This window comes from Brassica rapa, chromosome A08 (assembly GCF_000309985.2).
Source record: "Brassica rapa cultivar Chiifu-401-42 chromosome A08, CAAS_Brap_v3.01, whole genome shotgun sequence".
Lineage (NCBI taxonomy): Eukaryota > Viridiplantae > Streptophyta > Magnoliopsida > Brassicales > Brassicaceae > Brassica > Brassica rapa.
In genome coordinates, this window is record NC_024802.2 from 12,875,598 (window position 1) to 12,891,536 (window position 15,939).

General features: G+C 32.6%; 2 protein-coding genes across 2 annotated transcripts; one reads left to right on the forward strand and one right to left on the reverse strand.

Annotated features, from left to right (window-relative positions):
* Positions 1 to 872: 872 nt before the first annotated feature.
* Positions 873 to 14,321, reverse strand: LOC103834524 (auxin-induced protein X15). Its single transcript, XM_033278180.1, has one exon. The coding sequence runs from the start codon at positions 8,373 to 8,375 to the stop codon at positions 8,088 to 8,090; it is 288 nt and encodes a 95-aa protein (XP_033134071.1). The 5' UTR covers positions 8,376 to 14,321; the 3' UTR covers positions 873 to 8,087.
* Positions 14,322 to 15,171: 850 nt separating this feature from the next.
* Positions 15,172 to 15,909, forward strand: LOC103834390 (auxin-responsive protein SAUR21). Its single transcript, XM_009110455.3, has one exon. It carries the CDS (start codon positions 15,538 to 15,540, stop codon positions 15,856 to 15,858), a length of 321 nt encoding a protein of 106 aa, XP_009108703.1. The 5' UTR covers positions 15,172 to 15,537; the 3' UTR covers positions 15,859 to 15,909.
* The last annotated feature ends 30 nt before the right edge of the window (positions 15,910 to 15,939 follow it).

Sequence of the window (15,939 nt, forward strand, 5' to 3'; positions counted from 1 at the left end):
AATCTAGCCCAATCGAATATTCTGAATTCACATCATTGGTCCCTGGACTTTTGTTGGTTTCCAAATCAGCCACAAAGTCTTGAATACACAAGAACAACCTCACATTTTGGCTCCAAACTTCCATTTGTGCAATCCAACCCCTATGATATGCAAATGAGTATGCAAATGCAACATAAAGACCTAAATGCAATCTAAAATGATCATATTAAACTTAAATATGAATCTAAAATTCATTAAAATCATGAGATATCAACTCCCCCACACTAGTCCTTTATTTGTCCTCAAGTAAACATTCAAGATCAATCAAAGAGGAGAGAATTGAAAGTAAAATACATAACCAAAAGAGTAACTTTCTAGCCTTCAACCTAACATCCTAAGAGAAACATAGGAAATAGCATGAGCAACTCTCTTAGTACACTCTAGCTTCTCAAGGCCTATCAAGACTCTTATGCCTCAACACAAGTCATTTACTCATCAATCAACAAGTTCTTTAGCCAACCCTCACATTCATTTAAACAAGCATACAAGGTGAGTTCTTGCAAATGGGCACATGATCTCAATCATTTGGTTTGGTGAGAGAAGATGGTCAAATGTGAAGAAAGATGGGTTTCAAATGCATTTATTTATAGTGACTCACACTCAAGAATAGGAGCAAGATCATTATGCAAAATTTATCTAAGAAAAGGAGCAATTCATGCATACAATGACTTGTTCTCATCATTCTACCCCATTCCTAAATGATTTCAAGCTCTACCCTTCTTCTTTTCATCATCCCAAAACCCAAAAATACACTCACTTTCACCTCTCACCCAATGAACACATTCTCATTTCTTATTTTAGCCAACTAGGATTTTTTTTTTTATTCACTCAGCTCTTTTATTTTTTCTTTTCCCTACTCTTTTCATGTTTTTTTTTTTAATTCTAAAGGGGATTCTATTTATAAACACAAGAGTTTTTTTTTTTTTTTTTTAGATCCCTAGTGGCTTCCTTTCCTTTTCTCACTCTTTTTGGTTCATTTCTTTTCACTTTCACTCACATCCCAATCCCAAGATCAAAAGAATTTAAGCTCACAAACTCAACAACCATCCTAGAGGCTAGCCTAAATGAGGTCCTAATGCTAGCCAAAGATGAGAACAACTCATTGTCGCTCCTAATACTCTCAAAATTTTGCACATGACATGCTATCAATAAAAGGCCTCACTGAAGCAAATTAATGTTGGCTTCAAAGAATGGTGAAGGTTAATAGGTATGGAAGTGACATTTGGGTTAACAAAGATTGGTACAAAGAGAGAAAGATAACCCAAATGTGTATAATATCCATGATCAAGTATGCAAATGCCCATATGCAAGAGAGATTAAGTTCATTAAGCCCTAGTTCATTTGGAGTTGGTTTCAAGAACAATGCCAATCATCAAGCAAACAACATGTTTCAAGAAGAGTTTTCAAGGCTCGAAGCTTACAAGCTTTTTCAAGAGATGCTTAAGCTACTTGATATGTTTAGCTAGGATGTCATATTGAGTTCTAGACATGTGTTCTTTACAAGGTTTCTTCCAATGCATGAATGCAATCTAAATGCTTCTAGACTCAATCCTAAAGATGCAAATGGATCAAGTGAAACTACATGAAGATTTTTTAAAAAAATCAAATTTTTATGAATTTTCTATGCAAATAAGTATTCACAATGCAATGCATGAGACTCATGGCAAGTAAACAAAACCGAAAATGATGTGAGATAGTAGACTCTCCCCCAAACTTACTTCACACAGTCCCTTGTGTGAGAGTAAGCTCAAAGAAGAGATCCAAGGGAAAGAAATAAACATGAAAAGTAAATATGTACAAGGTTGGAGTGACACTTACTTGGAGTTATTGGCTGAATTGGGTGGTAGCGGACCCTTGGCCTCGGGTTTGTTTCACCATGGACATGGACTGAAGGGGAGAAGGCAAGTGTCTAGAGTCACAATGCTTCACATCAGCCAAGGCAAGTAAGACTTGACCTGAAAAATCTCAACCATGCTTATTAAATAACCTAAAAAGAGAAGATAAAAAAAATATATATATACAATGGATAAACATGAGATTTCCTCCCAAGTGAGCTTGTTTTAAGTCTCTAGCTTGACTTTGTGTGCTTGTTAATCATAGGTATCAAAAGGTTGAGCCAATGCACCTTTGGTCCTTCTCCTACAAGAACAAGGAACCAAGTATGCAAAGGAGCACACTACTATCCATAGAAAATAGACAGATTTTTCCTCAAAGAGCTTCACTAAAGATGTGACATGAATTATGAAATGCTCCTTGAGGTTCAGATGGTCATGAGAATCAAATGCATATGGTGGAAACACACAGTCAACTACAGGCTCAAACAAGGTTTTAACAAAGTAGTCAACTCTATCTCCATCAATCAAGTAATACACAATGCTCACATTCTCATGATAATTTTTGACAAAGGGGTTTTCTATCCTAAGCAAAAGCATATCCACATCAAGTTCATCCCCTAAATCAGCAAGTTCAAGAAGAGGTCTAGGTTCATTAAGCATCAAAAACTCATACTCAAGATCAATTGAAGCACAAAGATAGTTCTTGTCAAAACAAACTTCAATATGATCTCTAGCAAGCTTTTCTATTCTCAACTCATCTAGCTTCCTAGTTTCACATATTAGATCAAGACATTCATTTATGAGCACAAGAGAATCAAGATCATGGGCAATATTCTCACCATAAGGCAAGCAAAGTTCCTCAAGTTGAAGTTCTAGAGTGGAAATTCTTGTACCTTCCAGCTGGGATGGTGGAACCCAATACATTACCTCTTTAAGGTCATAAGCAACATTGAACTCATACTGTGTAACCTCCCTTCCTTCAAGCTCTGCTTGATCCTTAATAAGCTCCACCCGGATCCTTCGTGCTAGGGATGTCTTTGCTGACCCCGGGTACTTCTTCTGAAGCTCATTTAACGTCACATGCTATGCTGGTGTGAGTATACTTGCATCAAAGGGTGGTGGCTCCACATACACATATGGCTCATCTTCGATGTGATCTTCCTCTTCTTGTGGCTTCTCAAAACAGCTTGAAGCCATCACTCAAGAACAAAAGCTAGAAGTAAAGGTTAGTAACTATGCAAAAGAAAAACAAAGCAAGAAAATAAAGCTAAGTCTCAAGAAAGATTGAAATCCTAATGATAAATCTACTAGTTCTCCGGCAACGGCGCCAAATTGATTACGCGTTTAAGCACACACCAATTAACCTAATGTGCCAACAATACCACAATCGAATGGTATGTCATTGTAGCATTTTAGGATCGAATCCACAAGGAACTAGTGACCTATAACACCAAGGATACACAAGCTTTCTTAATCTAAGCAAACAAGAAGATGGATGATTTGTAACAAGCTAAGATCCTAGAAATATAAACAAGGTGATCTCAAATCCAATCAAGAAATAAGTGCAAGAACTTTCAAATGCTAAGGATGGATTCATGGGTGAGGATAATTGATATAAGGTGATCAAGTTTCAATCTAAAGGTGTCAACTTTCAACCAATCTATCTACCTTAGGCCTAGACACAATCCTAAACAAACTCTATCCCTAGATGAATGCCCATTTACCTAGATAACTCAAGCATCAAATCCCTTTGGTTGAATGTTATCTAAGTAATCATTAATCTCAAGTCTACTAGCCATCTTAACACCTTTAACAACAAATCCCTTTGGTAAAGGATGTTAAAAGCTTAGGAGAATTGGTTCAGGCATTTCATCAAACACCTTCCGGGTATGAAATGCCTAGAGCTCAACTTTAGAGAGGCCAACTCTAGAGTTGCATTAAAAGCACTCTACTAGCAAGGAACAAGATGGATCTATACTAAAATACTTTAGATCTAGCTTAATCACCCTAATCTACCTTAACCCATGAATCCAAAATGTGTCTACTCAATAATCTCCATGAGAAACCTTAAACCCATGTAAGGATCAAAGCTAATCATGTTAATGAGCAAGAGAAACACAATTATAAGATGAAGTACTTCCTTAAATTATAGAAAGATTCAAGCTTTTACAAGTTTAGACAAAGTCTTGAGAGAAAATGAGATAAATTAGGGTTTTTGGAGGCTAAAACTATTTATAAGAGGTCTAAACTCGTCTGGTTCAGTTGAATTAAACCGGGTCAAACCGGATTAAACCGGTCAACACATCTTGAAATCGCTTCTTTGTCTTCTCCGAGCGGGTAACGCAACCCGTTTCACTAAGCCGCTCTGATACTGACATCGAGTTTGTCCAAGTGCGCGCGGCTTCTTCTTCCCGCGTTGCAGGTCCGCTCCAAGGTGCGTCCGAGATACAGTGATTTCATCGACCCGTACTGTCAAGCCGTTGTGGTTCATGCTCGATTCTTGCCTTCCTCGTCTCAAGCTTCAGCCGTCGTCTCCTTTGTCGTCACTGGCTCACGGCCTCTCTATCTCCCGTGGCCGTGCTCAGAATCTCCGCCGCGGCTCGTCTCACTTCGCCACGAACCACCACAAACTCCTTCTTCCTCGCCAGGATCCGCCATGGAGGCTCCGGAATCGCCGTCGGGAGTCGTCGCTTCAGTCTGCTCGTCACGGAGGAAGAAGCTCGTGCAACAATGGTGGATTTTGGAGTTTTTGCACATCTGGCCCTTCACCTTTTGGATAAATACGACTTGACCCAAAACTATTATAATTGCAGAAACATCCTCTTGATTCAGCCCCAAACATTTTAATGTTGCAATCTAGCCCAATCGAATATTCTGAATTCACATCATTGGTCCCTGGACTTTTGTTGGTTTCCAAATCAGCCACAAAGTCTTGAATACACAAGAACAACCTCACATTTTGGCTCCAAACTTCCATTTGTGCAATCCAACCCCTATGATATGCAAATGAGTATGCAAATGCAACATAAAGACCTAAATGCAATCTAAAATGATCATATTAAACTTAAATATGAATCTAAAATTCATTAAAATCATGAGATATCATTTAGTCAATTAGTTCAAAAGTCATTTGGATGATTCATCTAAATGAATTGTACTTTTAGTGCATAAACAAACAAAACTCTCATTTTCATCTAGATGACTCATCCAAATGGAGAAACAAACAAGCCCTAAATTTTTTACTGTTTCAGTTTTAGTCAATTAGTTCAAAAGTCATTTGGATGATCCATCTGAATGAATTGTACTTTTAATACATAAACAAACAAATCTCTCATTTTCATCTAGATGACTTATCCAGATGGAGAAACAAACAAGCCTTAAATTTTTTACTGTCTCAGTTTTAGTCAATTAGTTCGGTTTAAATTAAATTTTCTTTTACCAAACATTGCTATGTAGAGAGTAATAAACTTTCTTAATCGTTAGACGGTATAACTCGGGGGAAAAAGATATAGCTAAGCTCTCATTGTTTGGGAGATTTTCAAATGAAGGCCCATCCCTTACGTTGTTGGTTGAGATAGCGATGAGTGAAATCGATGATTCCGCTCTTTCCAAACAGAGTAGAGCTAAGCTTGCATGACCAACTTCAAAATAAGTGAGCTTATTTGTATTTGGTCAGGGAGATCGCAGCCACACTGCAAGTCCTTCAACTTTGTTGTTGGCGCCAACATATATTGAGGAAAGAATACTTTAGTTTGTTTACATACTTTATATTGTTACTAAACTTTCCATGGTGGTTTATGTTTACAACTTCAGAGTATTTATAATATTTACACAATGTATGTGTAGCACAATATACAAGATGAAGAGACCAATGATTTTCCCTTTTATGTTTCATCTCAGAGAAACCATCATGAAACACTTCAATTTTTTATTTCAAAGTTGTAGATAAGAAGTTAATCTAACAATCAAGTATTAACATTAGTTATAAATAACTACTAATACAATTTATAAGCGTAGAAACATAAATAATTCCGTATGGTATGCTTTTCAAACTTTGTTCCTAACAGAAGGTAACACAAAATGTGACCAAAGATAAAAAAAAATTAGTGAACAAACAACTAGAAATTTTAATCAGAGAAATATCTGAAGAAAATGGTTGGATCGCTAACTGCATCAATTCATGAGTACCAAAGAGGAAAACACAAAGGCTTTAGAACTTTCCCGATGGCTAATAGTTTGCTGACTGTTGCTTAGACTTTTATAAACACAAAGGCTTTATATTGTATAAATTTCAAGCTTTTCTGATTTTGATACCTAACAAAAGAAATTTCGTGTTGTAATACTCCGGGCTACGCCGCAGATTTTTATCTAGTATAATAATAAAGTAGAAAAGTGACTCTTAGTGTAATCTTTCTTCATTTTTTTCTCATGTATGTTGTTTGACTTATCAGCTTGTCCCATGGGTTAGTTAACTTAACTCACATCGAGCTCTCCAGCAAAAGAAATGCTCTGTTCTTACTTATATGAAAATAATATATGTCTGCTGAAAAATCAAAACGTATTATTATCATAATACTCTTTTCTTATTATTAAATTGAACTTATTAGAGATGTGTACTTTTAAGTAACAGATAATAACAAGTGGACAGAGAACTTTCAAATAAGACTGTGAGCGCAACTTGTCACATTTCTTTTTTCATTGGATAAAATAACAATGAACATGAAGCAAAAATTCAGGATACAAATAACCAAGTTGATATTTCAGATTTAAATATAGAAGACAATGTCAAATTGGCTAATCATTGGTTTGGTTTTCTTCTCATAGATGCGAATCTTCTGAGTGGCAAATAATTAATGCCACAAATATATTGAATTTCTAGAAGTTGCAATTAACAAATCATTACATATTGATCTTTGATTTTTTGAGTCGCACATCTAATCACCCATATTCCATTCTTGATTTTCTAGTTACAGGAAATTTGATGTCTGAGAAAAAGAACGTTAAACAAATATTCAATAATATTAAAAAATCATTTTATATAATATGATAGTTTGGTGTGCCGACATGGCTGCATTGAAACTATGGTTTCGTAGCATGTATATAATCTTGAGTTGATTATTGGAATATGTTTTAGATGTAAATATGGAGATATTTCGATTTCAACTTTCTAACCAGAGATCAAGGTGTGTATCAAATGCAAATAAATTGTCGGATTATTATATAAATTAACTAAATATGGTATATATATAATGTATATAAATTTATAATAAATTAAATGCTATTCCTCGAATTAACTGAAAAATAAACCGAAAGGGTCTACTGTTGAAAAGTTAATTAATATTTGGGCTTTGGATCCTTTATCTATCTACAACAGATGTTGTTGATCTGGATTATGGCAAGATGAGAGTCGTGATAGATGGCACTAAAGAGCTATGTTTTGATGCAACTGTTGATTTTAAGAGCTGTGAGTTTTATGAGAAACTGTTTGAGTTCTGTAAGCTATGTTTCAAGCTCTGTCATGATGAGGATCATTGTCCTTTGAACCCAAAGACTCCTGTTAAGAAGAAAGAAACCAAGGACGAATCAAAAAGCCGAAAAGAGGATCGTGCAAGGAGCTACAAAGGAGCGGTGATCAATGGTGACGTGAGCAATCAAGAAAATCTCAAAGATTAGAGAGGCTACTATGGAAAAGGCAAGGGAAAAATGTACGAGGAACCAGATACTAAATGGGTAAAGTTTCCGGAAAGAGGAAACAAGAGGCCTTCATCCTACGTACCAGCAGCAGAGTGGAGGAAGAAAGATCAAGGTTTCGGAATTCTCGCTGGGAACAACCATGGAACCAAATGCAAGACGATAGGAACCGGTATCAGCGTGACGCATAAAATTTGTTCTCTAACTTTATAAAATAACTTTTGTATAACAATATGTAATATGTTTTGAAGTTTAAAAACCTATTGTAGAGACTCCTTACAAGTGCTGTCAGGTTTAAATCAGCTGTCAAGCTAAAGGTATATTCCGAATGAACTTATATAACAAGATTATCTTCGCAAACATGATTTATATCAATGTTTTTGTGGAAGTACAAAATATATACATGTTGATGCAGGCTGTTCTCCTTTGAATAAATAAACAAAAGGAACAACCAAAAAAATCTATAAAATAGAAAAGAAAATAAAATCAAAGAAATTTCTGAGGTTCCCAAAAAAAAGATGCTCAAGTTGAAACAATACAACCATAAGAATTCAAAAGACCTACGAATGTTTCTTCTCTGCAAGGAATCGTCAATACACCAACGGGATGATTGAAACCGAACTCTTCCTCTGCTCGATTAAGCAAACCTTGAAACAAAGGATGGTTCAAATACGAAATGGGAACCACGAATCTCTTATTGTTCTCCATCTCTTCTCCGACATAAACCGCAACATGTCCTTTTGGAACCCGAAATTGCTGTTTTTGGGACTGTTTAGAGTTGGTAACACACGACAATCGAATAGCCACCATGTCTACACCAAGAGTTTCTATAGAGACTGTAATTAAGAACAATATGTTTTATGAAAACGGAGAAAGATTATTTTTTTTGGTGGAGTTGTGTGTTAGTTGCTATTTATAGAGTAGTTTATAGGTTAAGGAATCTAATTTCGAATTTGTGTTTAATGATACAATAAATTTTTGTTGTATTTAAAAGTGAAGGGTTTCACATGGGATCTTCTTAATAAAAACTAGGGTTTACCTAGAGCATCAAGCTGATTCTGATTTCTATGAGTGACTAAAGAATATAACCAGATAGGGCCCACCTAAGTTACAGGAATCACATGCTTTCTTTGTCACTTAATTGAAACCTCTGGCCGTTACATGAAACAGGTGTGGTCATATTCGTTATGATGAATAGACAACAGAAATAAGTTTCCTCATTGTCATTGATGAAAATAGACACTTTTGACAATTATCTCTTCCTAACAACGTAGAGTAACATGATGTGCTTGAAAATCTAAATGTGCAATCATTTAGATATGATTTACATTTTTATCATGATAAATTTCACTAAAACAATTGTTCAATACTGTTTCACTTATTTTTAATATATATTATGCGTTTATTTGACGCTAATATGTCTTCTTCTGATTTGTTAACATTGATTTACATATTATAGTAATCGTTACTTACAACCCATTTTAGTTTCTTCATAGTGCATGTGATCCACCATTCCTTTAAATATAGTTTGAAGTCTTATATATAGTTTTAGGATACTGTATTTATAATGTAAGTCAGCTGGCTATGGTAAATTAATAAATGTACTTATATATATGTGATACAGATTTCTCATTATACAAAACGTTCCATTTTTACAATAATCTATTTCTTTGTTCGATTCGCGATGGGAGAGACTATTTACAATGCTTTGATTGCAAAGAAATGAAAATACAAAAAATAATGTAGTGTTCCAAAAAAACAAAAAAATAATGTATTTCGTAAATGTAATATTCGAGGCAGTACTATAACATCTAACGATGTCACCCTTTTTTTTTACGATGTCACATTATCGAAACAGCTCAACATATTATCTTCGGTATTCTAAATTGTAGTTTTGAAGTTGGAGAGCAGATATTATGTTTCAAATATATATATTTGTTCCCAATATATTAAGCATTTACACACAACAAATTGGTAAGAAAATAAAAAGAGATCTAAATCTCCTATGCACAACCTTTAAAGCTTAGAATGCAGTCACCCTCTAAATCTTTTTTTTTTTTTGATAAGTTGCCACCCTCTGCATCTTGACCTTTTAATAGTTTGAATATGAATACTATAGTACAACTTTTAGTATCTTATTCCGATGTATACACACAAGTAAGTTTCCTATAATTCTCCCCTTAGAGAGAGAGAGAGAAAACAAAGTTTCATCAAAACCCTTAAGACTACTAAATATTAATAATTTTGTTCCTCAGTGCAGCTGATGAGATGAAGAAACGCTTCTTCTCGACAAGGAATCGTCAAACCACCCATTGGGTGATGAAATCCGAACTCTTCCTCCGCGCAATTAAGAAACTGTCTGAACAAAGGATGGTTCAAGTATGATATCGGAACCACAAACCTTGTCTTCTCCATTCTTTCCCCAACATAAACGGCTACGTGACCTTTAGGAACAAGCCCTGAAGTTGTTGTTGATGATGGTGGTCCGTTTTTGTTCCTCATAGATTGTGATTTGAAGATTTGCTTTGACTTGATAGACAAGGAGGAGAAGAAATTTCTATTTATAGGAGTGAACTTAAAGCTAGCATGTGACTTCAAGATAATGAAAAGACTTTAATGCTAAAATAGCAGTAAGATGCGATATATCTATCACCAAAACATCCCCCCCCCCCCCCCCCCCCCCCCCCAAAAAAAAAGTTGTGCGCTGTTGGACCCTTCCATCATCCATCTGGCTCACATGGCTTAGCTCATATTTATGTAAACATACATATATATAAGGAGAATGCATGCAACTATATAATGTAGTTTCAGAAAAAAAAACTATATAATGTATGTGTTTATATGATTGCCAATATAAAAGTCGGGTATGTATATTTAATTAGAGCCTCGAAGTGGTGAATAGTGTGACCTGGTCAGGCTAAGTGGGTCCAGTTCTTGAAATGGTTGATAGTTATATATGAAAACATTACGTATAATAAGTTCCAAGTCCTAAAGTAGAATTTTCCTTTGCTCTTAAACTAGGGGCCGTACTGCTGGAAACTATGAGTAAAGAGATGGTTTTTATGTGTGTATATATATATATATATTTTGTAAATACAGCTCTATCAATAATTTGAAGAAGTTATATGCCATTGGATAAGATTTGACTAGTACATCTTTGCATGTGATTATGATGACGATGATTGCAATTGTTGTTATGACTGAGTTTTGAATATACAACATACTACTGTTCAGTGATCGAAATAGATCAATAGCCATTTGCTCCACATGGCCTACAATATATTATTTTCATATCTTATTTGAGTGTGCTAGTCTGTAGACATATATGTTCTTCCCCTTTGTACCTAAAATAGTTGCTTGCTGTAGATGGTTTCAGTCATTGGTATCATTTATACGTTGAAAGAGAAGAGTTGAAGACAGAAACTAAAAAAAGTCAAGAAACAAATAGAAGAAGTATTTGGCTAAGTGTGTTCTTTCTAAAGGATCGGATGAGCTTGATAGAGCATATAAAATATTTTTGGCTTAGCGTCATGATTGATTAAAAGAAGTTTTGCGTATATATGAACCTTTAAGATTTTGAATCAGTTTTCTGTTTCATTTATTTGTATCAGTTTTAAAATTATATCAAGTTTCTTTATTTATTGGACCAAATGATCTAGTACGTAAACGGGGATTTCAGATATTAGAGGTGGACCACTTTCGCTTGCCAACAGATTTCCGTGACTCTTAACTTCTTTAAGATCATTGTCGAAAAATACGGATGATTATTGATGATTATCTATAGGTTTTTTAGGTGGCTATAGATGACACCGAATGATTGTTTTGCTTGGGTCTTCCTGTCATAGCTCATGTAGCTTTACTATCAAACACATTTGATCTGAGACCAGCAAACAACAATCAATTCACTAGTAATTTTTACGCGGACTTTACTGCGGATTTTTCATGCAATTTCAAGTACGTGGAGTATTCAAGCAATCCGATCCATGGTGGACGCACATGATGGGAAAATTATAGAGAGTATACCATTGAGTCAGTATCACATGGTTGACAGAGATGGATGACATTTCACCAATAATAGCAGGTATATAGTGAAATCTGGTTATCAAGTAGATCGGGTTTATCCGGATGGAGATGAAACATTACCGTTATATGGTCCAAATGTTACCCCTCTAAAGGCCTTCTCCTGGAAAATAAGATGTTCCTGAAATAAAACACCTTTTGTGGCATATAGTATCAGGTTGTATTTCAGTAACAAAAATTTGCGAGCAAGAGGGATTCAAAGGGATACACATTGTGCAAAATGTGGAGCGGCTGAAGAGTCAATAAATCATGTGTTCTTTGAATTTCCACCAACAGTTCAAGTATGGGTTTTATCAAGGATTCTTTCAAATCCACAAAATTTCCTACACAATCGCTCTACATAAACATGGATTATATGTACTGGAGGGTATTTCTGCATATGAAAGATCACCATTTTATATAGATTTTATGGTATATTTGAAAGACCAGAAACAACAAGGTTTTTAGTAACATAGACATTGATCCAAGAGATTCACTAAAATTGGCAGAAACTGAATTGTTGATTTGGAGGAAGGCTCAAGCATCGATAACTGAGAGGTTTACACAAACGAGGGTAGTGGAGTTACCAGTCTTACCTAACATACTGGAGAGATAGTGTTTCATGGATGGGTCATGGAAAGAAAATAATATTCATTGTGGACAATGATGGTATAGTACTCTTGAAGGTTTTGATGGATTAATGGGTGCAAGAAACACAATGGCAAGTTTATTAATCACCACTTCATTCGGAAGTTGAAGCCCTCATTTGGGCAATGAGAAATTTAAGGCAGTATCACGTCACGTTTGCAACGGATTGTTCTCAAATGGTGAAGATGGTTTCGGAACCAGAAAAATAGCATGTTTTTGCAAGTTATTTGGTAGATATCAAGATACTAAAGAGAAGTTTCAATCATTCAAAGCTCATTCTTATACCCCGGATGCATAATAAAAGGACGGACAGTCTTGCATGGACTGCTAGGTAGCAATTGTTGTTTAACGTTCATATGGATGCAGAGTTACTGTTATGGTTTGTAGAGTCTTGGTTGAGTTTGTTTATATTGATGTCAAAAAAAAAAAATCAAACACATTTGATATCTAATCATAATAGTCTGTAATTTCTTTTAATATCAATAAACAAAATACAAGATCCATGGACATTATTACCATAGCAACCATGGACATATCATGATACAGATTGTAATTGTTTTTTTGTTTTTCTTTTTGAGAAAATGATACAGATTGTAACTGCGGCATTCCTTTATACAACGTGTAGAGATGATTAAATTTTGGGAACCAAATATATTAAAAGGTGACATCTCATACATTAGTGCATAACGGTAATTGAAGTAACACCTGCAAAAAGAAAATGGAATTATTGATGAAATCTTGGATCAGAAAAATAAACTGATCGGCTACTCATTGTTGGTCACTTTTGAAATTAAGTTTGAAGTTTTGCTTTTAGAGAAAAACACTTTTAAACTTCAAATATAAAATTTTAGAAACTTTAAAATAGAGTTCTTTTTTGGAGATGCTCTTAATCATACATCGCTATGGAAATTCCATCGGTCCATTGGTTTGATTTAAAGTTCATTGTAATTTTTACATCAGAAAATTTGAGTTTCGATTTCATAAAAAAAAAATTATGTATATTAATGGAAAAATTTATAAAAATCTACAGTATGGTGTAAAGAATACAGTTAATTAAGCGAAGATTTCACTTGGCGACTCGAGTATTGCAGTTAGTATAATTGTCGATTGTATAATATTCAGTAAGTATTTCTCATAGTTCGAATATCATAATAATCCAGCGTTAAAAAACATACATAGTTGAAATATGTCACCAAATCTACATAAAATATAAAATACCAAAAAGAAGTTAAAATAAAAATGTATTAAAAAGATTATCTTAAAAAAATTACAGATATTTTAAGATTTTTTTCCTTTTTTATTTTTTCCCAAAACAAATTTGAAGAATTTTATTAACTGAAAAAGGAAATCGAAACAAAATATTAATTATTAGCAATAATAAGTCCAATCCTGATTTATTAAGAGTATCTAACTGATTGGGGGCAACTGATTGTGGTGAAAAGAATGTGAGTGTGACATGTAAAAAACAACATCTTATATAGGATATATCTATTTTAAAACTTGGATTATTAAATTCAAGAACTTAGAGGAACAGGATGACAATATTTTCAGTATAATATAAAACTATAATTGGTAAGTTCATAAATTTTAAAATTAATAAAAAATAATACGAATTATTTTTTCTAAAATAATTAAAACTAGATTTTGACCCGCGCAACCGCGCGGGTGTTTGTTTTTACTTTTTTTATACATAAATTATTATTTTTAAACATTAGTGGTATATTTTTTTAACATTAATCATATACTTAAATGTTTATATAACTATTTCAAATATAATAATATTATATTTTACATGTTATAATCAATCATTTGATTAAAACCATATGTATTTTTACTTCTTATTATATATTTATCTTATTGTATTTGCATTTAGTTATTAAGCAAATTAATATATTCATGAAAAAACATATTTGAAAATATTTTGTATTTAATTTATGCTAAATTCTGACCCGTGTTTCAAAGCTGTATTTCTTTTTACTAATATTTTTTTAAGTTTATTCAATTTAGATAATATATTATTGTATATACAAAAGTCTAAAATATGTTACTTTTTAGACATGTATTATAAGGTTTGTTAATTTTAAGCCGTTCTATCATCATATTATATTTTTAAAATAAATAATTTATATTTATGAAAATAAAATTTATAAATTTATCAATTGAATATACTTTTATCATATTTATTTAAGTATAATAATTGTATTTTAACATGATCATGACATAAAGTGGATAAAATAGGATATAATTTATTTATTTTTTATTTTATAAACGATAACTTAAAATACATTAAATTATTGTTAAAATACTTTTACACATATTTATTAGAATTTAAAATGAAAATATATTATGATTAAAGTAGTTACAAAGATTTTATATTATAAAGAAATACATGTTAATTTTTATACATGTATTATATATTTTGCTTAATCCATCTTACCAACATATTAGATTTTATTTTTGAACATAAATTTTTTATACTTATGAAAATAAAATTTATAAATTTAATACAGTTTTATTATACTTAGCTCAATATAATAATTTTCTTTTAATATGATTGATTATTGTTATATAATATATAAAATATTACAGAATTTTTTATTTTTTATTTTATAAACGATTACTGAATTTATTAATGTATAATAATATTTCAAACTAATTTCGAAATTAGTGAAAAATATTTAAATATAATTTCGAAAATGAAGATCCTGTAAAGATCTTTTAAAACAGATTTGTTAGATTTTTAAAATAAATATATTTATATTTAAAATAAAAAGGATATCAAAAGATATTATGATAAAAGTATTTTAAAAATTCTATGTATTATTAGTCTTAATAAAATACATTTAATAAAATTTCTAAGTGATGGTCCAAATTAAAAAAAAATCACACATGAAAAAAGTCATGACTTCTCTTTTAATATATAAGATGAGAAGATTGAAAAATAATAATGTCAACAAAAGGGAGGAAAATCTGGTATCTGAAGAAACAAATTGAGAGAATAAAATGAAGAGAGCAGACATGTTTTAATTCTTGAATTCAGAATAAGAAGAAGAAGAAGGAGAAGAAGAAACAAATCACATTATAATTTATAATTTTAAATACTTCTAAATGCACTATTTTTAATTTCATTTACTTTTTCATTTATGTTATCAATCTTATAAGACAACAAAGCTTCATCCCTATAAAGTATATATATGTAACCACAAAGTCTACACATGCATCTTCTTTCAAGCTATAAAAAAATTAGTTCATTTGAAAGATAGATATGATTCGATTTAAAGATATAGTTTTTCAAGCAAAGAGAATAGTCAGTGAGAAAATATCGCGTTTGAGGTATATAATTAACTTACGTAAGGGTCACTTCGCAGTATACGTTGGAGAAGAAGAAGAAAAGACGAATAGATTTGTGGTTCCAATCTCTTATTTGAAATATCCTTTGTTCCAAGCTCTCTTGCGTCAAGCCGAAAATGAATTTGGCACAGATCACTCGACGAAATATCTTACGATCCCTTGTGCTGAAGATGTCTTTATTGACGTCACTTCTCGTCTAAAACCGAATTTAAGTACTAGTATTTATTTGGTTTGATCATCATTTTGGTATATATATAGTATATATATATTTATTAATTATTATTGTTAGCGTGAGCGACAGTAAATCGATCGAAAC

What these genes read in the sequence shown, in the direction of transcription:
- LOC103834524 (XM_033278180.1), bottom strand. Translation starts at nt 8,375, where the DNA reads ATGGTGGCTATTCGATTGTCGTGTGTTACCAACTCTAAACAGTCCCAA.
- LOC103834390 (XM_009110455.3), top strand. Translation starts at nt 15,538, where the DNA reads ATGATTCGATTTAAAGATATAGTTTTTCAAGCAAAGAGAATAGTCAGT.